The following is a 26368-nucleotide window of genomic DNA, read 5'->3' as shown; positions in this document are numbered from 1 at the left end:
TTTCATATTCTCTCAGTCATACTTTTTTGTAACCAGATAAATCCAACAAAGAGTCCTATGCTATGCACTAAGCAGAATATTATGGCTAATCATATTCTTTATCAAGGATGGATATTTGATGTTATTTGATATTTTGGTACCACATATACAGGATGGTACAAGTACCACCAGATAGATTCTCATCCCTGCTCTGTCCCCTTTACTTCACATACAGGGGCTAGAGCAGTGTAAAGGGGCTCACATAGAATCATAGACTTTAAGGTCAGAAGGGACCATTATGATCATCTAGTCTGACTTCCTGCACAACGCAGGCCACAGAATCTCACCCACCCACTCCTGTATCAAACCCCTAACCTATGTCTGAGCCACTGAAGTCCTCAAATCATGGTTTAAAGACTTCAAGGTGCAGAGAATCCTCCAGCAAGTGACCCGTGCCCCACGCTGCAGAGGAAGGTGAAAACCCCCCAGGGCTTCTGCCAATCTGCCTTGGAGGAAAATTCCTTCCCAGGGGAGAATTCCCCAGGTGCAGGAGTTGAGGAAGACAACCATAGTCTATCTTCTGAGGATCACTTCATAAACCTTGGAGTAAGGTGTGTGTCAGAGGTGAGATTTGGGGTAAGAGGGGCGTGTCTCCTGCAGCTCTGCAGTGATTCTGAGCTGCGCTGCTGTCTATTGCTGCTGTAACTTTTAAAAAAAACAACCTCCACAACTGTCTAGATTACCCCAGGGGCTGCTCTGGCCCATGGAGCAGGTCAGAATTATTAGGGCCCAAAGGTGTCTTAAAATCACTGTAGTCCATTCCTCAGGGAAGCATAGCACAGAGTCTCACCCTCAGTCCCCCCCTATGAATTACCTGCCATTCTTGTGCATTGTGCTTTAGACACACAGTGGTGTAACCACATTTTATAGTGATTAATGCTAGTAGGCAGAAATGATGTTTGGTGCTACATACAGTGACTGTTGTGCTCCATTTCTTGGGACTTTTCTCTCTCTTCCTCTTTCCAAACTAAGGCCCTGACAGTACAATTTAATGAGCAAGTGATCGCCCCTACAATGTGATTCTGCAGGGGTCCACTTAGCAGATTACATTGCAAAATGAGGGCCAAAATTGTCCTAGAGTTTCTTTATAAATAGGATATTTATTTATTATTTATTAATTTATTTTTGATAAGTTTAACGACAAAAGTACAGTAACTCCTCACTTAACGTCATCCCGGTTAACATTGTTTCATCATGACATCGCTGATCTATTAGAGAACATACTCATTTAAAGTTACGCAATGTTTGCTTATAACATTGTTTGGCTATGGGGGATTGGAACCAGGGTGGGCCGGCAGCCCCCCAGCAGCTACAAAAAGTGCCCCAAGGAGCTCGTTAAAAAAATAATGCTTTAATTAAATTTGTGGACTGGAATCCTGCCCCGCCCAGCGCATCCCACCCACCCCACAGATCAGCAACTCTCCCCTCCCTCTCTGCACCTCCCGCCTGCAGCACTCAGCTGTTTCGCAGCATTCAAGAGGCTCAGGGGAGGTGGGGAGGAAAAGGAATGAGGACATGGCATGTTCGGGGCAAGGGGATGGAGTACAGGTGGGAAGAGGCAGGGCGGAGGTGGAACAGGAGCAGGAAGAGGTGGGGTGGGACCTTGGGGGAAAGGGTGGAGTGGGAGCGGGCCTGGGGCAGAATCGGAATTTGAGCACCCCCCAGCACTTTGGAAAGAACAGCAAGAGGAGCAGCCGGATGATCCACCCTCTTTCATCCTCTGACTCCACCACCTCAACCAAGCTTCACAATCAACATTGCTGAGTACAGTATCAAATTGTTTGTTTAAAATTGTTTAAAACTTATACCTGTGTTACATCTGTGTAATAGCTATTTATTAATTACAAGGTAATTACCTTAAATGATTTTAAATAAGCACCAATTATCTCTTAATTAGAATTTAAACATCCCTCAATTAATTTTCTTATTTGCAAAACTTTATCTGTTTATTCTCCTGCTCGCTCCTATAGTTTCTGATCAAATTCTTCTTGTACCATTGGCATCATTTCCCCTTCCCAGGAAGTAAACCTTTGTATAAGTGTCTGCAATTTCTATACACTTTGGTCCCAAATTCTGCAATCGAATATGATAAATGTAATAGGGGCCCCCTCCTATATGAAAAGTTGTGAGAGGGGACTTTTGGGGAACCATGTAAATATTGTCCAAAATTTTCCAGTCAGGGCTGAAGGATTCGCCGCTCTCCACAAAAGCCTATGGGGATAATTCCCAAGCTTGGTGGATTCTGGGAGATGTCTCCTTCATTCTAGGAGATGCTGCCATACCAATCTAGCTACTGGCAGCATCCCCTCCCCCCTCCCAGCTTCCTGGCACCATAGCTCTTTTGAAGGGAAAGAAACCAGAAAAGGGGCAATGTGCTGCTTTCCCCTTCATCTCATCTCCAGATCACTCTCCTCTCCACTTGGCCTGCCCAGAAGCTGCATTCTTTCCCAGAACAGTTTCTGGATCACATGGAGACAGGTCTGCCAGATGTGGGGCACTGGAAGGAGTTGTACTACCATGGAAACTGATGAGCCTTGTACTCTCCCAGAAATGGATAGATGCAAATGCAGCTCTATGGTGGATGAGCAATGATCTGATTTGTTGCTTTTATCCAAATTTGATCCCTGTTTGAAGACACTTCAAAATTTCATCATCTTTGGAAGGGGAGGGGCCGGGGCAAGGTTATTAATTTAAAAAAATGTTTTTCCCTATATGTGATACCTCTAATGCCTAGTTAACATGCTGGCAGTTAAGGAACACCTAGACACTTTTAAAATGTTATTAAAATTTACATGTAATCAACTCAAAAATAATGGTATAATTTGTAGCAGAGCAGTAAACCTGCAATTTAATTTACTGATCAATTTACAAATTAAAGATAGTAATTTTTTTAAATCAAAATGAAAATTCAAGTTGTGTAATCAAGTATTTATATATAACTGAAATATCAGCATATTCACACATATACCGATATATGTATACCTTGGTTTTATATAATATAATATAATATAATATATATATATATATAAACAAACAAACAAACAAACAGACTTTAACCAAGAAAAAGTATCAATAAACAAAGCTGAATTATGCTGAATGGGCTAAATCCTCACCTTCGTAATGAAGTCAAGAGGAGTTTTACCACAGACTCTGCAGGTGAAATCCTGATCCCAGTGAGTGTAAAAGTTAAGAACATATCAAGCATTACAAAAGTTAAAAATAAATTAATATCTACTTTGCTCTGTAATGCTAATCAAATCACAGTACGCTATTGCTGCTTAATCAAAAAATTATTTTCTAAATCCATTTAAGCTATTTTTCCTTCTGAATAACATGACAGATATTTTTAAAAATTACAATATTATTGCTTGTTTGTTTTAAATAAAAGCACAAGCTATTTCATTCTAGATACAATTAGAATTTTACAGGTACAGTTTCTAGATGCGTAAAGAATGGCAAAGCAGTTTTCTGAATGCGATAAGTGATTAGTAAGAATCAGTTATCAGAGGAGTAGCCGTGTTAGTCTGGATCTGTAAAAGCAGCAAAGAGTCCTTTGTCACTTTATAGACTAACAGACGTATTGGAGCATGAGCTTTCGTGGGTGAATACCCACTTCGTCGGATGCATGTAGTGGAAATTTCCAGGGGCAGGTATATATATGCAAGCAAGAAGCAGGCTAGAGATAACAAGGTTAGTTCAATCAGGGAGGATGAGGCCCTCCTCTAGCAGTTGAGGTGTGAAAACCAAGGGAGGAGAAACTGCTTTTGTGGTTGGCTAGCCATTCACAGTCTTTGTTTAATCCTGAGCTGATGGTGTCAAATTTGCAGATGAACTGGAGCTCAGCAGTTTCTCATAGACTCAGATTTTAAGGTCAGAAGGGACCATTATGATCATCTAGTCTGACCTCCTGCACAATGCAGGACACAGAATCTCACCCACCCACTCCTGTAACAAACCCTTAACCTATTAAGAAAAGATGCAAAAGCAGGTCTCCATAAATCCCTACTTTCCCCCTCATTGTGGAAACGCTGGTCAGTTTCTCTTTGTTTGGATCAGTTTCACACTCCAGAGTTTCAGAACTAGTACAAGATTACTGAGTTTTTCGCTTTGAAGTCTGGTCCTGAAGTTTTTTTGCTGCAGGATGGCTACCTTTAAATCTGCTATTGTGTGTCCAGGGAGGCTGAAGTGTTCTCCTACAGGTTTTTGTATATTGCCATTACTAATATCTGATTTGTGTCCATTTATCCTTTCCCGTAGGGACTGTCCAGTTTGGCCGATGTACATAGCAGAGGGGCATTGCTGGCATATGATGGTGTATATTACAAAAAAGGAAAAAAACAAAAGAAAATAAAATAAATGAAAAAAAAAAAATTCTTTTGCTCAGTCTTCACTCTTCTTCTCTGTGAGGAGGGAGAGATTCCCAAGAGCTGGCTTGCTTTTTTGTGTGTGAAAATCTGAGGAACTGTCACAGATTTGAAGTGTCAGTAGAGGGTTTTTGAAATTAAATTGAAAAACAAAAACAAAACAAGTCCGGGACAGATGGGCATCACCCCAAGTTCTGAAAGAACTCAAATGTGAAGTTGCGGAACTATTAACTAAGGTTTGTAACCTGTCCTTTAAATCGGCAGGTGAAGTTAGCTAATGTAACGCTATATTTAAAAAAATAGGGGGGGCTCTATTTAAAAGAAGGGTGTAACAGGCCACAGAAGACTAACAAAAAATAGTTAGAAAAAAATTAAAAAAAAAATAAAAAAACACAAAACAAACAAAAAAATAAAAAAACATAAACTCTTGAGCAATATGTTCAAATTCTGTAAAGGTAATCTCTCTTCTCTAACTGGAGTTCTTGGAAGGGGGGGACAAGTGGACATAGTGTGGGGGGTGAAGTTAGTAGTGTTAGATTTCCAAAAAGCAAAACCTCCAAAAGCTCCAAAGGCAAATGGCTAAATTAAAGGAGCTGTGGAAAAAGGAAAGTCATGTCATTGGATTGAGAACTGTGGGAGGGAATAGACAAAGGGAATTAATGGGTAAATAGGTAAAATTAATGGGGTAACTAGTGTGTTCCCCCAGGGTCAGTCTAGTCAGTCCTATCCCAAAATATATATTAATATGATCTGGAAAGGGTAAAACAGTGAGGAAGGTAAGTGCAGAGCAGATGATACTAAACTACTCAAGATAGTTAAGAAGAAGAAAAGAAAGAAGAAATAAAAAAAAAAAAAAAAAAAAAAAAGCAACAAAAAAAAAAAAAAAAAAAAAAAAAATAAAAAATAAAAAAAAAATAAAAATAAAAAAAAAAAAACTATACAAAAATACAAATGGGGGATGGCTTAGCTACAACAGGTCAAGAAAAGAAAAAAAGATCTTGGAGTAGATAGTTCAGTTCTCTGAAGATGTCCACACAGTGAGACAAAAAAAAAAAAAAAGCAAAAGAAAAGGGAGAAATTTAAAAGGGGATAGAGAGAAGATATATATAATAATATATATAATATAATAATGCATCGCATCTTGAATACTGTGTACAGAATACTGATGTGATGTCTCCTAAAAAAAAAATATTCTAGCAAAAGAAAAAAAAAAGAAAGAAAAAAAAAAAAGAAGGGGGGTTTAAGGAAGGTCCCAGAGAGATAAAGATTAAAGGAAAGAGGAAAGAAAGTTTTAGAAAAGAAAGAGGGGACTAAAGAAGGATATATAAATCATGAAATATATTGAGAGAAAGTGGAAAAGGAAGAGTTATTTACTTATTTTATATTACATAAATAAGACAAAGAAAAAAAAAAAAAAAGGCAGCAGCAAAACAAAAAAAAAAATAAAAAGTTTTTCTTCTTTTTCGCACAGCACAAACAACTCCTTACCTGAGGAGAGAGGAGAGTGAGAAGAGGCTGAATAAAAGGGGGGACTAAAAGGGGATAAATTCATGGTGGCTAAGTCCATAAATGGCTGGCCAGGATGTGGGATGGGTAAGAATGCCTCCCCTGTGTCTAGTCAGAGGATGGGGATGGGATGGCAGGAGAGATCAGATCATTTTTGCCTTGTTAGTCCTCCTCGGGGCACCTGGCATTGGCACTGTCGGTAGACAGATGCTGGGCTAGATGGACCCCTTGGTCTCTGACAGTCTGACCTTTCTTATGTTCTTATGTTATGTTCTTACATTGGTGGATGTGCAGGTGAATGAACCGGTGATGGTGTGGCTGATCTGGTTAGGTCCTGTGATAGTGTCGCTGGTGTAGATATGTGGGCAGAGTTGGCATCAAGGTTTGTTGCATGGATTGGTTCCTGAGTTAGAGTTACTTCAGGTTGTCAGGTTGTCTGTGGGCGAGGACTGGCCTGCCACCCAAGGCCTGTGAAAGTAAGGGATCATTGTCCAGGATGGGTTGTAGATCCCTGATGATGCGTTGGAGGGGTTTTAGCTGGGGACTGTATGTGATGAACAGTGGAGTTCTGGTGGTTTCTTCAGACAGAGACCAACACCTACAAAATTTTTCACCAAGCATTCTCAAAACTACAATACCCGCACGAGGAAATAAGGAAACAGATCAACAGAGCCAGACGTGTACCCAGAAGCCTCCTACTGCAAGACAAACCCAAGAAAGAAACCAACAGAACTCCACTGGCCATCACATACAGTCCCAAATAAATTACAAAATACGTGAATAAACTGTAAAGGGGACCATTAAATCACAAATTACTTATGAAAATTAATCTCAAGAATGTCATGAAGTAAACCTATGGGCTACACAGGAACAGAACAAAACCTCCTTGTACCTTCCAATCTTAGAGACAGACTTAAGTGCTATGCTGGATCATGGCCTAAATGGGAGCTGAGGGCGCTCAGCGTATAGCAACACTGGGTCCAATAATGGACATGTTCTCCTTAGCAAGAGGACATAATTGGAGTTTTAATATTTTTTTCCCCTTTTAGTTGGTTAAAACAGAACATGGCATAATAATGCTTATAGGTTTATTGTAGTTCTGTGAAAGAAACTGAAGATGAGTTTACTTATTAAAATATGCCCTTTACAAACAGACCAAAAAAGGCCTAAGGCATAAATTATATATCCCAGAAATGTCTGAGAAACCAGCCCAATCACACTCAAGACTCATCTGTGCCAGACAATTAAGCCTTCAGCTGCAATCATAGCCTGAACACTGGGAGAAAGCCTTTTAACCTGTTCACCTATCCCACAAAACTTTTCAAGACTAATAATATATTTTTGCTGCAAAATATATACACATACCCAAAACAAAGACCCAGGGATATAGGTTAGGAAACATCTTCCATTTTTGGCACAAAATGGCTGACAGCTGCACCATATCAAATTCTTTCTTCTCACTTTCCCAGACAACTCACAATCCTACTCTCAGTATAGATCAAGTTATTTAATACTGCCTGGAAATACACTTTAAACCAGCATTTATTTTGTTGCAGAGATATAGAAACAACTACTTTTTGTAGCTAAAATGGCAAAAAACACAAATTCCCCCATATTCAGAGGAATATTAGATAGCTCATTACAGAAGGCCTCACAAGTAGTCCAACTTCAAAATTTTCTACAAAATTGTAAGTAACAGAAACTCTGTCACATTCTCTGCATCCTTTTTATCTTTTTCTGGTTAATGTTGTTTACATATTCACACTTATTTTTACACCTTGAATGTGACTTTCCGATCAATGCAACTGTGATATTTTGAAGTCATGAAACTGAAATCTGTGCCAAATGAGCTGAACCAGAAAAAAGGGAAAACAACTAAGCTGGGATAAAGAGAATTGTGTATATTTGTTAACAATATGTACTGTGCTGACCTTGCAGAGGTTTTAAACAAGTTGTGAGCAATGACTTTCATACAATTACATATCCCTTCTCAGAGAAAAATACAGAAGTACTTTGTCCTCTGAACCAAGACAAAATATTTTGCTGAAATGCAGTTGAAAAGCCTACTAAAGAGAGTAGTGACAGGCCAAACCACCATGAATAACAAAGCAGCTTTTAGTACATTATTTTTTTCTAGTTCCTTTACCTTCAGACAGCTTTCTTAATGCCAGTTAGAATGAGCCCATCAGATGTTATTTTATGTATGTACAGTATAGTTCACTATCACATACACCCTCATCTATTTCCTAGCAAAACTTAGAACTCCAAGTCCTTCAGAATAGTTTGAAAATAAATTTAAATAAATTTTGGCTCAAGTCCTGCTCACTTTATTCAGAGAAGCAACCTCACAGAAGTCAGTGAGAGCTGCAGGATTTGGCACAGAAAAAGAAAATCAAGGAAACATGGGTATTAAATTACCAGTCTTAGTCAAGGAAAACCAAGTACCACCATATCTGGAGGTGCCAGAATTTTGCCATACCATTTTTTTTCTCTCCCTCTCTCATAGTATAATCTTCCTAAAGGATCCCAAAGAGTTTCACAAACATCATACAGTATAATTAAGATTACCTATGGGACAGAAAGTGGCAGCTAAGTGTTTTAAAGGACACAAGGGAAGTTTTGCTACTTTATTACAGAATTGTTATATGGACTATATGTCCAAAGGAATAAGACGGACTTCACTGCTTACTACTAAATGTATCTAAGGATGAAGAGCTGACCTACTATGCTGGTATGTGAACCTGTATTTCCAGCCCTGTTGTTATAAAATGTGAGGTTTACAATACATTGCTGAGGAAATCCTTCTAGGTAAAACAAATGTGGATAATCTGTTATCCATTATTCTTGATAGTTTTTATAATTTCATTTCAAGCTGTTGTTTTTATAGAATATATTTTGAAGAAAATAAGGTGTTTATATCTGAAAAAAAACCAATGAACTGGAATGAGTTATCAAAATTCCCACTAAGCAAAGAAATATGGTAATTATTAATATGGTTTGGAATATTTGTCACCCATTTCACCATAAACAAATCTGCAATTTATATAATAGTTTATGACTTTTGTGATTTAAAAAAGAAGTTGCTTTTTTTTACAGGAAGACACCAAAAATTAATACTTTGTACCTATATAGAATTTTTTATTTGAGAATATCAAAGAACTATAAAAATGAGTATTAATATCCCTATTTGCAAAGGCTCAAGGTCACACAGCAGATTAATGACAGAGTCTGAAATAGGACCTAGATCACTGACTCTCAGCCCATTCTGACTACTAGATCACTCTGCTATCCTAGCATCTGAACAACTATATATAAATGCTAGTTTGCAAAGTAGAATAGAGTTTTCAGTCTCAACGCATTGTATATTTACCAGTATTAATTTAAAAGGCATACGTTTATCCATGCCAAAACTCTTGGCAACTATACAAAGTGTGTGTGTGTGTGTGTGTGTGTGTATGTATCTATCTACCTACCTACCTATATTTTGCTGGGAAGAGTTGCTATAAACAGTTCAAAAGTTGTTGTCTCCTGACCCACAGGAGGATGAACTTCTGTGATCACTTCACCCATCACAGAAGTTCATCCTCCTGTGGGTCAAAAGACAACAACTTTTGAACTGTGTATAGCAACTCTTCCCAGCAATTCAGGGTGGAAAGAATGCTGTATGCAAATGAAACTAGAGAGGAATTTTAGGTAGGCAAAATGTAATGACTCAATTGGGCTTTAGCCAAACAGACAGGCTAGCACATTATTCTTGCAAAAATAAATGAACGAGGCCTTGGTTTTACCCTTCAGATGAAAGACAGCATAACAACACTTCTCCTACTTCGGTAGATGTTCAATACTGATTGAGGGGGAGTGTACAAGTTATAAGTAGCATTTTATTATGTATAATATCAATTTGTTGATTCAACTTCTCTGATGTAAATTATTTACAACAATGAAAAAGAGAACAGTAACTCTGTGTGAGATAAAAGGTAAATTGGGGTCTGTAACGGAAGACAGTGAAGATGCATACTTCAAAGACCAATTGCATACAAACTAGATTTTACCTTTTGTGCATGTAATGTTGGTAACTTCACCAAGATATTAAACATAATTCTGAGCACCTGAAGTGCGAACAGATGGCAATTTTCCTTTATGATTTTCAGTTTTGCATGTGTTGCTGTCATTTAGGGCAATGTACTATTACCTTTTATATTTAAAATAGCCTCTTACATTTGTTACTATTAGCAATATAATGTTCAGGTAGAGTTGAAGATCAAAAAGAGCTCTATTTACATTTTTATATTAGTAAAACTTAGTGCGTCACATGTACCATCTACTGTATTTAGTTTATTCTGTAAAAGTGTTTTTGTGTAGTTTGATAATACTCAACCTAGCCTATCCACATATTTTAATCGCCCTTTAATATTTTTAAGTATCAGGTTGGAGTCAGAAGAGTAAACAAAAGTATACTATGGCTCTATCTTACCAAGAGTATAAGCCCTGGACAAATAGATTTAATTAATTTAATGTAATTAAAATGCTGAACTAATGTATTCTCAACTATTAGAAATTTCAAGTTTTGGAGGGCATCCTGTTGAGGAAGATGGATCACTATAGAGCAAACAAAAATATTAAAGCACTTGTTTCACACTTTTCAATTCTCCTGGGAGCAAATGTCGAAACCTGTGCTTCTCACAGCATTTAGAAGAAACTAGAGAAAATTCCAGAATAATGTAGTCCTATCACATGAAAAGGCACCAGATAATTAAACTTAGGGTCAGCAATCTTAAACCAATCATTACCACTTAATTTGGAGTTCTAAATATTTCAAAGTGTATGCTGGTTTTGGGTTTGGAGTTAAATACAATATAAAACGTGTGGTTTGGATACTTTTTTTTTTTGTATATATACAGCTGTATAAAAATTGTCACTGAAAATTTCTTCTAACCTAAGGAGACAAACAACCTATCATATGAAAGGCTGTGGCGTATAGCTCATAAACAAGTTTTAAACACTGTATTTGAACAACATTGAAGTGTTACACATTTCCTAATTATCAGGAGACGGGATGGTTTATGTGTTGACAACATGCATTGCAGACTTTCTACTTCTCCAGTTTATATTCACCTCAGGTTGGTATTGATAGAAAAGTAAGCACCAACTGTTAGGAAACCTTCTGTATATGGGACAGAGATGTGCAAAGTTTTTGGCTTGGATTGAGCTGCAAAAAGTACTCAAACTTGGGGTTGGATCTGCTTTTGTAATCCCCATTATTGGTATGCTACATTGACCCAAGGAGTATTACTTATCCCAAAAGAGGTCCTTCCAAAACAAAAGGTTTAAGCTTTCTTTGGGGAGATTTGTGCCAGCATTAAAACCTCTTCCTTGTTCTAGACATTGTAAACTTGAGGGACATTTAAGTGTTGGTTAGGATTATTTTGTATTTGTGCATCTGTGAGCTTGTTTTGGAAATGCCAGGACTTTTTGTTAAATATAAGTTCTAAAATCTTAAGCTTCCCTGGAAGAATTTATGAAGAAATTTGAAAATATTTAGTGCAGTAAATCATCAGAACTGGATGAAATTCATCCATGAGTTCTCAAGGAAGCATGAAATAGCAAATAAATATATAATAATAAATAATAATAATAATAATAATAGGAGATATTATTACAGCAGAGATACTAACAAGGAGGGAAAAAAACCACAAACAAAACCTGTTCCTGACTGGAAAATTATTCACACAGTACAAATCTCCAGAAGAGGAATGCAAAGTGATCACAAGAATTACAGACCAGTAAACCTCAACTCAGTCTGAGGAAACTGACCAAGTGTGTAATTAAAGATAAACTAATAGACAGCTTAGATAAACATAACCAGAAAGCAACAAACCAACACAGGTTGTGTATCAGAGAATGTCATGCCTCATATCAACCTGCTAGATGGTTTTTGGAAAATTAATAAAATACTAGATAAAGACAAACCAACTAATATATTATAATTAACTAGGATTTCTAAAAATAAAATTTAAAATGAGGTCTGTTATAAATAATAATAAAGAATATTAAAGAAAAAACTAAAGATAAAGGGCAAATTAAAAACTGACTCTTTCCTAGGACAAAAACAATCGTAGTAAATGGCTGCTCTTCATAGTGGACAGATGTTGATAATGCGTTTCTCAGAGCTATTATTAGGTGGACGTGGACAGTTTTGGATGATATCAGTTTTATCAAGTTCTTTGTGACCAGGGATCGTGGCAGGAATTGGTTAGCATCATGTTTAATCTCTCTTATGGCCCAAGAAGTTCCAGGTGCTAAGGCTATTGAGCCCTGATATGTATCAGAGGACGAGTGTGCAGTTTTGTCCATAGGCATATCATCATAATTTAGGTGAAGAAGTGAAAAAACATTGGATGAAGTTTTATGTTAGTTTTGGAAAGATCAGATTACAAAGATCAGTTTATCCTTTATTGACTAGGAAACAAGGGGTATCTTTTTGTGTTAAACTAACTGCCTAATCGCAGAGCTACAGGGAGGGAGTTAGGGAGCTCTAAATTCACTAACACACCTATAGCTGATGAAGTCAAAACTACTAGATTCACTTCTTGAACAGCTACAGAAAGAAATAGCTTTTATTAGCTTATCTTTATATGAAATTAGATGAAAACTTCTGTGGACCCTGGGAGAATCAGTTTTATAACACACCATGGAGCTAGGCTAGACCAAAAGGTAATGTGAATCAAGACCATGTCAAGTTTCCTACAACAAACATAGTGAAGTACTGATGGCTTTCAGCTAGACAGTAGGTATAGTATAAGCAGATATGCATCTTAATTGTCAACTGAAGTGAGATTATTTTGTATTCTAGGAATTTTTAGCTATCTGAGGTCAAGACCTGGTCGAAACCCCATCCTGATTTCCAGTAAATTATGAACTATAGAATATATTTCTTGACATGACTGTGTATCTGGTACTGCATTGATAATGTGATACCTTTGTCCCTAGTAACTTTCCTCATGTGAGAATTCCCTTGGAGTTCAGTGTGACTGTTCATGTGCATGAAGTTGCTCAAATGTAGAAGTGTTTGCAGGATCAAGCGCTAAAAGATTTATTATGTGTTTGCCAATTTTTGACATATGAGATATTATTTTACTAAGTCTAGATAGAAGGAATCTTCCAACATTCTAAGAAGTAACTATTTGAGATAATAAATATAATAATTTTGTCTTTGGTGATGTATTTATTTATTCTGTGACACAGGAAGAGTGTCAGATCCCTAAAGGTAATTTTAGTAGGAAAAGACCATTAGAAATAAAGACAATTTTCTCTAGACTGATGTGGAGGTTACTCTGCCTTGGTTCTGTCAAGCAGGAGAAATGCTGGAATAGACTTGATTTGTATATCTTGTCATACCACAGAACCTATATGGGGTTCCTTCCTTAGGTAATTTTTCCTTTATTTTGAGGTATCTGTCAAAGAGCGCAACTGTTTTTGCATTAATCCCTTTTATGGTAGCATCCAGGTTCTCTTTAAAAAAGCGTATGGCACCTCGAAGAGAAAAGCCATTTGATTTAAGTTACACACAAAATCATCTGACCAGAGTTTGAACCACAGGGAATTTCCACCTACTCATTAAAGCGACATTCTAAATAGGACCATAAAGAGCCTCTGTAGCTGCATTAGCAGTGAAAAAGTGAAAGTCAGCAGCCAGAGCAATTAAGTCTACAGGAATTTTGGATTTACTGTATTTCTTTCTATAGTCAGAGTCTAAGGGCTTGGCTACACTTGCAAGTTGCAGCGCTGGTGGAGGCTTTCCAGCGCTGCAATTAGTAACTGTCCACACCTGCAAGGCACATCCAGTGCTGCAACTCCCTGGCTGTAGTGCTGGCTGAACACCTGGTCTGCTTGGGGAATAAGTATTGCAGCGCTGGTGATCCAGCACTGCTCGTCAAGTGTGGCCACACACCAGCGCTTTAATTGGCCTCCAGGGTATTAGGAGATATCCCAGAATGCTTTTAACTAAATTACTCTCTTTGTTTTGTTATGCAGCCTCTCTTTGTTTTGTTGTGAACGAGCTCCGCGTGGAGCTCCGTTGCCGGTGCTGCTTATCTAAAAAACAAACAGAGCTCCTGTTTGCTGTGATCAATCTGTACCTGGCTGTAAACAATCAAATGAGAGGCAGGCAGGGAGTGAGTGAAACAGCGGGGAGTCGTGTTGGATGCAGGCTGTTTGCAATTAAGAGTTAAGACTAAGGGGTTGGAAACATTTTCTGATTTTTTCAAGGCAGGAAGCTAAACACACAGTGTTGGCTCAAAAAATCCACTCTCTCTCTCTCCCCCCGCTCCCTGTCACACTAGACCCCACTCCACCCCCCTCTTTTGAAAAGCGCGTTGCTGCCACTTGAATGCTGGGATAGCTGCCCATAATGCATCACTCCCAACAGCGCTGCAAATGCTGCAAATGTGGCCACACACCAGCGCTGGTAGCTGTGAGTGTGGCCACACACCAGCGCTGTTCCTGCACAGCTGCACGACCAGCGCTGTAACTCCCAGCGCTGCAACTTTCAAGTGTAGCCAAGCCCTAAAATCAGATCTTAAAGCCACTTTGCAATGAGTTCAGAGGTAAGGCATGAGTGAATCACCACATTAAGAACTTGAGCTGGAAGTTTTATACCTTGTGAGAGTATCTTGTGATTATTTCTATACATGGGATCTTTGTTCTAAACATTAACTTTCAATATGAAAGGCTTTTTTATAGTGTTTACAGTAAAGGCAGAATCCACAATGGGCGCTAGCTCTCTTTCTCAGAGACTAGGCTTGGGAATTCTTTCTAACTTGTGAAGAGACTTCAGAAAGGATTGTTAGGGCCCAGATTTTCCCAACACTGTTGTAAGATTTATTAGTGTTATTGTGATAAGAAATACTTTGTCCTCTATTTCACCTTTGGGAAATAGTCACTAAAACTCTTCTTATTCACTGAGTTAAGAGAATATTCCAATTCCTTAGACATTTGTGTATGTACAATTCGTATGTTTTAACCTCAATGTCTTCTGAGGGATTCATAAACTTCCTTTTTGTTTCTTTTGGAAAAAAAACTTTGCTGTCAGAGAAGACAGAAAATGGTGGGGGTGAGTGTGATTTTGCCTTATCATTGAGGCCTCTCATCCTTTCTTGAGGACAAAGGATGTAATTCTAATCCCACTGAAGACAATAAAATAACTCACATTGCTTTCATTGGTGGAAGATTTCACCCAAAGAGTAGAAGGTTGATGTAGGGTGGTCTGTATCTTTGACTTCTTTCTGGAAGAAGTATACTTTAAATCCTCCTTAGTTTTAAAGACCTCTTTATCAATTATTTTTAAGTTTAAGTTACCCTTCCTATGCTTCTTTAAAGTGATAGTACTAGCCTTTGTGTATGAGTTTGAAACATTATTGTACACTGCCAAGCCTGTGGTTCAAGTCCTCCAATTCAAGGAGCTAAAGTTAGGTTGGATATGGGGAGAGGATCATCTACTTTGGAAACCAATCTGGCATTATACATCCATGGCATCTTCTTCCATTCCTCCTGACTAAACTCTACATGGATATTTTATACACTGAAATGGTCTTTAGCTTCATCACATAAAACTGTAACTAGAACTCAAGAAAGCAATTCCTAATCAAGTAGTGTTTTTGCTGGCCCATTGAAATAGATGCCCAGGAATACATACTGGTGATCCAAATAGCTAGAAGCAGGATACAAATCAGTTTAATCCATTACAGAAAATTGGAAACTTCTATGTTCCTTGAAAAACAAAGTTTCCACGTTAAACTAGGGGTTTCTGTTTGTTTTTTGAGAGATTGGGGTGGCTCAGTATCCCCTGTGCTGTTTCATCTTGACAATATCAAAAATAGTAATAATAATCATTTGATGCTTAATTAGCAGTATGGTCTAACTATATCATACTTACCTGGATTACATTTTATGCAATAAGAACTCTTGAATTTCAGGATCAACAGCCTCCTCCCCCACAAAAAAATTTGATCTTTATCAAGAGAAAGTAATACTCAGTATACAAGTTATTCAATACATAGTGTAGGACAGAGAGCCAAAGTCTGCCCTTAGAGTATGTGCTGAATTCCCACTAATGTTCTGTGTATCAGAGGACAGGCTTTGGGCCACTGTGTTCGCACTTGTGGAACAGCTTATTGCAAAAATAAATTAGCTATTATACTACAAGTGAATCAACAGTTTCTTTTTAACAAAAATATAGGTTTCTTGTTCTGTCCTTCCATCACTAGTGTCTCCTCCCTCGCCTTCATTTTAAGTCACACAATACAGAAAAAATAAAGTTTCCTTCCAAATTTAGTATGAGATATATTTAAAGTCCAATACAGAACCATGTAAAGTAGAATAAATGTGCCCTCATCTTACTTTTCTCATTTTGCTTATTTCTATTTTACTGATTTCAACTGACAGGAGTATTCAGATGGGAGAGAAGCAAGGTAAACTTGGAAGTAGCTGTGAATATATCATCCTAGTCTTTATTTAGCTGAGCTGTCAAATCCGATAGGAAAAAATTACAATAATTCATCATTTTGATAGGCTGAAACCTCCACTTGTAGTATAATATGTGGTGACCCTGAGATACATGAGATTCTTGTGGATGGCAAAGTATCAAATTCATTTAATGAGGTTTTGCATTGAAATTATACAAAAATCCAAGATATGTGGAACATACATTAGGGCAGGATATGGTCCTTTGAATGTTATTCTCAATGCTCGTACCAGCAGCAACCGTCATCTGAAAAAGGGGGCAACAGAGAGTCCACTCAATTGAATAGAATTTTTTGAAGTGTTACAGTATATTCAAATTATACCACGTTAAACAAATGAATATTTTAAATTTTCATTCATACAAGATGACCTAATGCAATGTTCATCTGGTTCAACCCAAACTTGCAAAAAAATCGAAAGTATTGTTACATACAGTATGAAAATCATGGCTGGCTAAAAGCAGTCTTGTGATGAGTCAGCAAGTTCCTATTATTTACCTCCATAGAAATGAATGCAGAAGTCTGAAGCAGTGTCAAAAGTTAATTATGGAGGTGCCAGTCACAGCTCTATGGTTACGTATAAGTTGAGCTTTCCACTTAAAGCAGGAATTCAACCTCTTTGTTATATCTGAATGCAGGATATCCTCCTCCAGATTAAAACACATTCTCTGACTTGAGAGATTTTTTCTGACAAATTGGAGGTAAAAAATAATTAATTTTACCATTAAGAAATTTAGCATTCTATCTCACACCTTTCTGTTGCTTTGAATGATCTTAATAAAGGAGTCTTTAACTTTCTATATAGTAAAACTCATTGAAATCTCATGCATAGTCTATATATGAAGAATATCTTTAGAATTAATAGTCATTTTGTTAATATTTTTCATAATGGTATGTTTCTCTTTCAGCAGTAGTTGATACATAAAATATTTTTCTTAAGAGAAACTGAATGGCAATCTGACTGGCTGACATTCCTTCAGACCTTAATACATACATCAGAGGAAATAAATAGCTTGTGTTTTTAAATTTCTGGTTTCATCAGTACTGAATTAATTTAAAAGGAAACAATTATACATCGAGAAAGTATGGCCATAAACTAAAGATTTCCAAATGTTTCTGATTTAAAACACTGATAGTATATGTAACAATGATTTACATAATATAATAATGATACACATTATACTGATTTCATGTTTATTATGGTCAGAATTCATTGTCTCTTGAAGTAAATACCGACCTAATTTAGTTAAGCCAGTGTTTACCTCTTACTCTGTAAAGCTGGCGTTCATATCAACAAATGCCAATATTTTCTTGCTACAGTATTTATCTATAGCATAACAAGAAAGTAGGAAAGATACACCTGCATTATGTGTCAACATTAGTTTTATAACTACTTTATTATTTATAGAATAAGGAATTGAATCCATGCTTTACAATAATGTAGTCAAGTAGTAACCAGGTATATGCACAGGTTTCAATTTGTTTTGATAACATCCACAGGTTATGGTTTTATGCATCTTCACGTATTATCAAAATATTATCAATGCACTTCAAATGTGCTTTGTAATACTTTAAAAAGACTTAAAAGATTTTTAGTTTTTTTATTTCTTAAAAGGATTATGCTACTGGTGGAAACAACATTTAAATCTTGGAACTCCAGCCAAACAGAATCTATTCACACACACTGAAAGGACCATTGTTTACGTCTGTGACATTTCCATTCTTCAGATTCTTATTATGTATTGTTCTTTCTAAATTGACACATTATTCCAAGAAATGTTTACAGTGTTTTGGTCAAATTTCTTTTCATTTTTTGGTTGGTTTTTGTTTAGTAATGTACAGAATGTCTCTAGATATAGATTAGCTACATTCAACAAGAATGTTTCTGTGCATAACAAGTTCACAATCAATTCACAGGTAATGTGTAGGTGGTTCTTTAACAAAACCACTATTCTGGAATTTTAAAAGAAAAACACAGCCTATATTATATCAGCATGGTATAGGCTTTAAATAGCAGTATCTCAAAACAAGGAAACATACAATTTAAACAATGAATGAATACTTTACATAATATCACCACTTTCAGATCTTGCTTAAAAAATTAATCCAGTTCCTATTTAAAAAATGAGCTTCAGTGTTTACATATAAATATCTAAAATAAAGAAAAATACAATTATTGAAAATACTGAACCTGAGAGATTCTATATATATATTGTGTATGAATGTATTTATTCAGTTATACATATATGTACTCTATATACGTGATGGTGATATCTTGTGAAAAACTGGGTTTACCATACACTTTTGACTGCTGCATCTGCCCTTTGGCCACTAAGCTATCACCTCTGGGATGTAGAATTCTGATCGTTCTAACTTCTGACGAGCTTCAGATACATTTGTTTTAAAGAGCCTTTGAGATTTTTCCCCCTTGTTTTTTCCCTTCCAAAATGTGGATTTTATACCCCAAAAAACATTGTGTCGGAAAAGTATAGTCAATTCTAACCTGTGACAGATTTAAGATTTAATATCTTGGGACCCTTCAGGGATAGCATGGAAAACTTTACATAATTGAAAATAAGTGATCACTGATTTTTCAATGCTATAACGCACTTGCTTCTATCCCTGGTAATTTCCTGGGTAGTTGGTCTCATGGTAATTAAATTGCCAAGTTTTAAGAGGAGAGAAATGAAAAACAAAATCCAATACATCTTTTAATACTCTAAAATATTTCCAATTTTTTTGTAAAATAAGTGGGATCTATAAAATATATATTGATGTGGCATTTTTCTGGCTATCATTTGAAATTTCATGAAGGGTTTTAATAAGTAATACAGCCATACCAAACTCATGCTGATAAAACCTTTTATCCACATATTTAATATTATAGCATGTATTTAGTGGTACCTATTATAGTTAATATTCACAACACTTTCTGTTACAATTGAAATCTATTACAGAGAAAGCAATACATTAATAGGCATTGCAACATGCCAAAAACGGACAACTGGTTCAATTTGGAGAAGTGATTTCAGAGATGAAGCCTCAATGCATACAAATATTGGGACCGTCATCTTGCTAAGATTAACTGTGAACCACATCCACACTAAGTTATCCAGGATCCAAACTATAAAGCTGTTTATATATTAAAACCACAACTTGACTTGAAAGGAGACATTAATTGTAAGTTAGGGCAGACTTTACAGCACAAGTGAAAGAATTTTCATTTGTGAAAAACCCTACAATTAAACAGATGACCATATTCTACACTTTCTGAAGTTTCTAAAGGGTCTTCTAGGTGTTGTCCCAGGTATAGTAGAGTACAGTGCACTCAACTGGTCTGAGGTAACAAATTGCATGGATGAATGTGCTTAGCATATCAGATAAGAGTGCTTTCACACCTGCTATATAAACACTGGTGTAAATAAATGTTCCCAGCTAATGCTGCAATCTGGACTATCAGAAGCAGCTGAAGAGCCATCAGGTCCCTTAGGTTGCAAACTACAGAAACAATCAGCAGGATTGTTCCCTGAGTTGGTAGCTATCACTTCCACAATTTCCTCTGTTTTTTTCCACTAGACTTTTATCTGTGTTTTCATCATGGCCCTTATACCTGTTTGATACTAGCAAAGTTGAGCACCCACATTATTTAAATCAGATGAAACAGAGAGGAATATCATGACATATGAGTGGCTCTACAACCCAACCCATTTTACCATCTCTCTACTGAAGGAGTCGTGACAGAATAGAAGCCTCTGGTCCTACTTACTGTATAAGGAGTCATATAGTAACTAATTCAAGGTCCTGTCCTAAAGGAAGGTATGGACTCATTCAAATTCAACTGCACCAGTCTCTAACCACAAAAAAGGCAGTTTTCACGGTCAGTGGCATCAAAGTCTGCTGACAGTTCTAAAAGAATCAATATAGACACTTAATAGGCTAGTAGATCAATGAAACCAGTGTAGAATCTTTAATAAATCTACACTGAAAAGAGTCAAAGAAATCTGAGGACTCAGGAACTCAGAGCCTACGAATCTGTTGTTAAAATGATGATGGAATCTTGATGAAATCTCCACCAAATAGAGACCTGATGGTTCCTGATAAGGGTTTTGGTAACTAAGAGAGATATAGGTACTAGATCATAGCTCATACCCCAAAGCTTCCCAAAGACCGCCAATCAGTAAGTGAATTTGGTCAAAACCCAAACAGAAAGCCTTATGTTTGCTGTTTCACCCACATTTGTCATGGATCACAGATCCCAGAGACTATTAATCCAGTTCATAGCCAATAAGCTAACAGAAAACTCTTCAGAGCAAGAAATACTCCACATCCCAAAAGAGACAGACCAACTGTCTACCTTCTGGAACTGTCCCAGATGGAAAATACTTTGTAAACACTTCAGTGGAGGCCAAATGTTTGTTTTTTTCCCCTCCAACAACAGCCATAGCATAAAACTTCAAGAACTCTGTGTTACAGGTGGCACGATTCAGAAAGTGATTTCCACTGCTTCTGCTCATTCAAAATCTGAAGTGCAGTGGCATGGCCTCTATCTACAATCAATATTCCCATTTTAACCCTATCCCAGGACTCACACAAAGGGAAGTGATATTTCCATTATGCTCATTTTTGGAACATTTTGCTTCCTACATTGAAGAAATGATGCAACCAGCATAGTCACACCACTAACTGAACCTGGCTCAAACTCATGAAGGAATCAGTCTTCAACAGGAGACATTTGGGTTAACAGAAAAGGCAAATAGATACATGCACAGGTATGGAAACAAGTCCTTGCTTTGCAATCCCAACACACACGTTGATGTTTGGCTGCTGCCTCTTAGGGTGTGTCTATATTGCAGTGTAAACCCGAGTCAAGCCAGGCTTCCTAGTGCCCTCCCAGCTGTTGCCAATCTAGCCCTTTGTTTGTGGTACAATGTGGGCAAACTTGCTTGCCAACCCCACATTTCAGGAAGTTGTTGCAGCCTGCCAACACATCCTGTCTTTTGGGTCTGCACACTCTCAGCAGCCGGAGCCAGCAACAAGGAGGAGTCACCATTTGAAGAACTTGCCTTGCTTGGGCTTTCACTCTTGTTTCAGGAAAGAGGTAGATCATACATGAAACATTGGTGGACATTCTGGCAATTTTTCTGACCTCCCAAAGGCACCTGACAGAGGAGGAGGATGATAAAACAGACATGGCAGACTTGAACTGGTTGACGCTGCTCACGACTCTTGGTGTAGCCCAAGGGTCGGCAACCTTTCAGAAGTGGTGTGCTGAGTCTTCGTTTATTCACTTTAATTTAATGTTTTGCATGCCGGTAATACATTTTAATGTTTTTTAGAAGGCCTCTCTCTATAAATCTATATATTATATAACTGAACTATTCTTGTATTGTAAAATAAACAAGGTTTTCAAAATGTTTAAGAAGCTTCATTTAAAATTAAATTAAAATGTTGATCTTATGCTGCCGGCCTGCTCAGTCCGCTGCTGGTCTGGGGTTCTGTTCACCTAGGCCGGCAGCCGGTTAAGCGGGGCCTGATCAGCTGGCAGGGAGGGAGGGACGGAGAGGCGGAGGAGGGGCAGGAACCCAGCACACTATAGGAAGAGGCAGGGGAGCCGGCAGGATCAAGCTTCTGCCCCCTGCCTATCTGGGGTGGGGGGGGAAGGGAGTGGAGGGTGGATAAGAGCTGGCCGGGCTGGGACGGATTTTTAATGGCATGCTTCTGCCTGCCAGGACTCCGGCAGGCAGCAGCGTGCCATTGAAAATCAGCTCACGTGCCGTCTTTGGCATGTGTGCCATAGGTTGCCAACCCGTGGTGTAGCCACTGATGCACCCTTCATAGACCTGAGCCTTTGGAACAGGGCTACAAGCATAGACTGGTGGGATCCCATCATCATGAGGACCTGGGATGAGCAGCAGTGGCTCCAGAACTTTCTTCACGTGAAAGCTACATTTCTGAAGCTGTGTGAGCAGTTTACCCCAACCCTCCGGGATCATGACACATGCAGAAGGGCAGCCTTGCAGGTCTAGAAGTGAGTTGCTATAGCCATTTAAAACAGGGGTAGGCAACCTATGGCACGCGTGCGGAAGGCGGCACATGAGCTGATTTTCAGTGGCACTCACACTGCCCGGGTCCTGGCCACCAGTCCAGGGGGGGCACTGCATTCTAATTTAATTTTAAATGAAGCTTCTTAAACATTTTAAAAACCTTATTTACTTTAAATACAACAATAGTTTAATTATATATTATAGACTTATAGAAAGAGACCTTCTAAAAACATTAAAATGTATTACCGGAACGCAAAACCTTAAATTAGAGTGAATAAATGAAGACTCGGCACACGCTTCTGAAAGGTTGCCAACCCCTGATCTAAAAGTTTGCTACCCGAGACTGCTACATGTCCATTGTTAATCAGTTTAGTGTTGGAAAGTCAACTGCGAGTAAAGGGGTGAAGGTTTCTGAGGCAATCAGGAATGTGATTTACCCAAAGGTAGGTGGCCATAAATAATATTGCGGAAGTAACTGCTTGTTTTAAGAGACTTGTGTTTCTAAAATGCATTGAGACCATTGATGGGTCTCACATGCCCTTGTTTGTCCTCCTCAAGAAGCACGAGTGCATAAACTGCATCAGATATTACTCCACTGTAATGCAGTACCTGGATTACTCAGGCGCAAGCCAATGCCCCCCCCCACTTCCATCTATACACAATTTTGTCTGATGCAAGCCAGCAAGTCTTATGGGTTGGACCCATGACCTGTCAAGGGCAGGGGGTTCCAAGTCTGAGTCACACTGGGACTTGGGACCAAAGTCCATCATTTTTCTGTGTGGAAGTAGGTTAGGCCTGGGTCCCCCATGCTCAGGTCTGGAGAGTCTGCCAATGCTATCCCATGATCCCCTGGACCAGTGTTCCTTGTCCTTCCTATCTCAAGACTATCCAATAGACTCCCAGTGAATATAGGAACCCACTCTAGGCTCACCTTTGGGGTCTCAAAGATTGTGAAGAGCATGGCAAGCCACAATCATGCAGATAGCATTTATGACACTGAAATCCAAATATGTCTGTATTAGCACCCGTGGGATTTCAATCTGCCAAACACATATTCAACCACCATTCTACACCTACTGAGAGTTTAATTAAAATGTCTTCTGCCAGGGCCTCTGAGATCAGGTTATGGTTTCATAAGCCAAGGCCAAAGGAGGTGTATGTGTAGGGATGGGGAGGTCCCCTAGAATAATAGTGGGGACAATAATTCCATTTATGACAATGTCATTTGGTGAGAATAGTGTCCTGGCCTGACCGTGAAGATAGACCTTTGATCAGCAGAAAATCCTGGCATCTTGAATTTTTTCAGCACAGCCCATATTGGCATCCGTAAATCAGCTTCTGTAATGGAATATTATCTATATTTCATTGGCAATTATGCTAGAATCCAAATTTGAAGCTGTCTGATATTTTGGTGGGTTTTATTATTACATGCACAAAAGATCAGAAATAACCTTCATTCACTGAACCAAGTGATTTATATTGCTGTATCTTCCTACCGACTGACCTTAGTACATCAAAGTTGCCTTTGTGAGAGGCATCTTATCTATAACTGTCAGCTGGTTCTGTGCATACTTTGATTTCTGTTGTTATTTCATTAAACCAAACAGAAATCATTTTTATTTCCTCTTTCCTCCAAAAATAAATCATTAATAGAATGATTATTTTTCTATCATAATTTATCATCCAATTAACACTTAGTCTAGTCTGCATAGTAAATAGGGCTAGTGAATGACCGATCCCATACTGTGAGCTTTGTATTACTTTGTCAGCAGTATCTAAAAATTCTTTATTCCATGTAAATTAAAGCTATGGGAATCTCATTTAAATACCTGAATTAAAAGAAAATATAATACTATTTACATTAATTATACTTATGTACTTGGATGCTAATGATATGGAGCAAAACCACCATTTTTTTTGTCTTTGTTTACATACATAGGCACTCAAATATTTCAGTGATAGAGTGGTTGCATTATGTGGCACTAGCATTTCTGCACACGCTTGACTTCAGACAAGTGAGTCTTCCCACTAAGTGAAATTCAACTATTCATTTGCATAGAATTATGTATGTGCATATATGTCCACAGGCTTGTGGCCATATGCCTACTGAGATAGGTAGGTAGATAGATACTGTACTATAAGCAAAACTCTTGCTATATTATCACTTCAGTTATGTCATAGGGAAATGTGGCAAAAGACCTAAATTAGGCCCTTTATATATTTTTCTAGTAACTTCAAAACTAAAAAACAATGCACAAAGCAAGTTAAATGTTTCCAATAATGATTAAGAACTAGAAAGACAATCTTTAAGGATTTTACAGGTTAAAAATAATTGCTACCTGGTATCATGGATTTCTCTCTCTTTCTTTCTTTCTCTTTCTTTCTTTCAGAGGATGCCAATCACTATGAATTGCATGTACACCCTATCTAAATTTAACATCTGCTACTGCATTTAAATATGCTTGTTAGCATACTGTTAAATTATAGCAGACATTGTATGAGGATACTGTAGCATCATAATCATCAGAATTATCAAGTCACATGACCGCATGAGATCAATAAACACCTCAGAATTTACTATCAGGACCATGCTTATGTAAAGCTGTCATGTTTATAATCATACAGGAAACAAGCCATTATCTAAGACTATTTTACAGAAACGTTCTCCTTGAGAACAAATTATTCACTTCTTGCACAGGATTAAATGGAAAACAGTTAAATGTCACTTCTAAAAATATGTAACTGTTACTCTCCAGAGCAAGCTAATTTATCTTAAAACTAGTTTCTATTTTGGAGAAAATAAATGTTTCTGGTTTGTATATTTATTTGGATTTATACACTCTAAAAAGGAAGCCTACACATATGCTCTGTTTTCCCTTAACATAATTTAAAAATACATATAAAGAAAATACTCTTAGGTAACCGAACTGTAGCTATATCATCTAGTACAATTGAATTGTATATGAATCAATACAATGATTCTCACTGAGACAAAGTATTTAAAAATGAGCTAAAATTACAATATATGGCTTTGACAATCTGCAAATTAAAAAAATCTGAAAATAAATATGCAAGATAGTCCACATCAGATTCTTATTTTTTTTATTATATCTTTAATCACAGATGGCTAAGTTTTAGTAATAGCTTTAATCTAACATTAATTTACCCTCAGTAGTCAAAATAAAGACCATTATGATGTAACAAAACAACCTGCATTAATTTAGAGCTCAGAAAATTTTCTGTTTTAAACAGTATTTTCAGCCTCTCCGTTTCTCTTGCATTAACCACTTAGAGGAAATAAAGTGCAGTGAAATGGTTAGCTAGCTCTTTACTCAATGGAATCAAAACACCGCCATGCATACCAGCAGATATATACAGAGTAGTGAGTTTTCTTTCAGAATACATTTATTTAGAAATAATGAAAAAAAACCATCAGAGGAGAGGTATGAAATACTGTATAACCCACGAACAAAGTAATTTTCATGTGCAATACAAGCAACATAGGATATCTTCACATAATACAGAGTTGTCAGGTTCAAGAGGCTTGAGGGATATTTATACAGGTTTGAATGTAGAGTCTGATTTATTCTCCTGCTTTCCTTCACCCAACGGGAATCTTGTTAATCTCTCTCTTTCTTCACCCCTTGTCATTTGGCCTTCCAGTATGAAAGAGCTACTGGACTTACTGCTATTACTCCGTCACTCCAATGTTCAGAACTCCCTGCTCCACCTGACACAAATGGCTAATGAGAGGAACTGACTAGTAGTTGTATGCATTGATAAAACTAATTTCTGGATAGTCCTAAACTCCCCGTTTTTTCCCATGTGCTTCAGGCAGAGTAGGACGCTAATGCCTAATAGTAAATGTACTCATCAAACCCCATTTCCTCTCATT

General features: G+C 37.5%; 1 protein-coding gene across 1 annotated transcript in view; it reads right to left on the bottom strand.

Moving 5' to 3' along the window:
• Positions 1-26368, bottom strand: part of PPFIA2 (PTPRF interacting protein alpha 2) — a 618303-nt gene that overhangs the window by 320602 nt on the left and 271333 nt on the right. The window contains exon 3 of the mRNA XM_039497350.1: positions 16615-16677. Within this exon, the coding sequence (XP_039353284.1) occupies positions 16615-16677 (63 nt within the window). The remainder of the gene's footprint in view (positions 1-16614; positions 16678-26368) is intronic.

The sequence above is a fragment of the Mauremys reevesii genome, linkage group 1 (genome assembly GCF_016161935.1).
Source record: "Mauremys reevesii isolate NIE-2019 linkage group 1, ASM1616193v1, whole genome shotgun sequence".
NCBI lineage: Eukaryota > Metazoa > Chordata > Testudines > Geoemydidae > Mauremys > Mauremys reevesii.
Note: the sequence above shows the minus strand (reverse complement) of the source record. Positions and strands in the feature narration are given on the sequence as shown.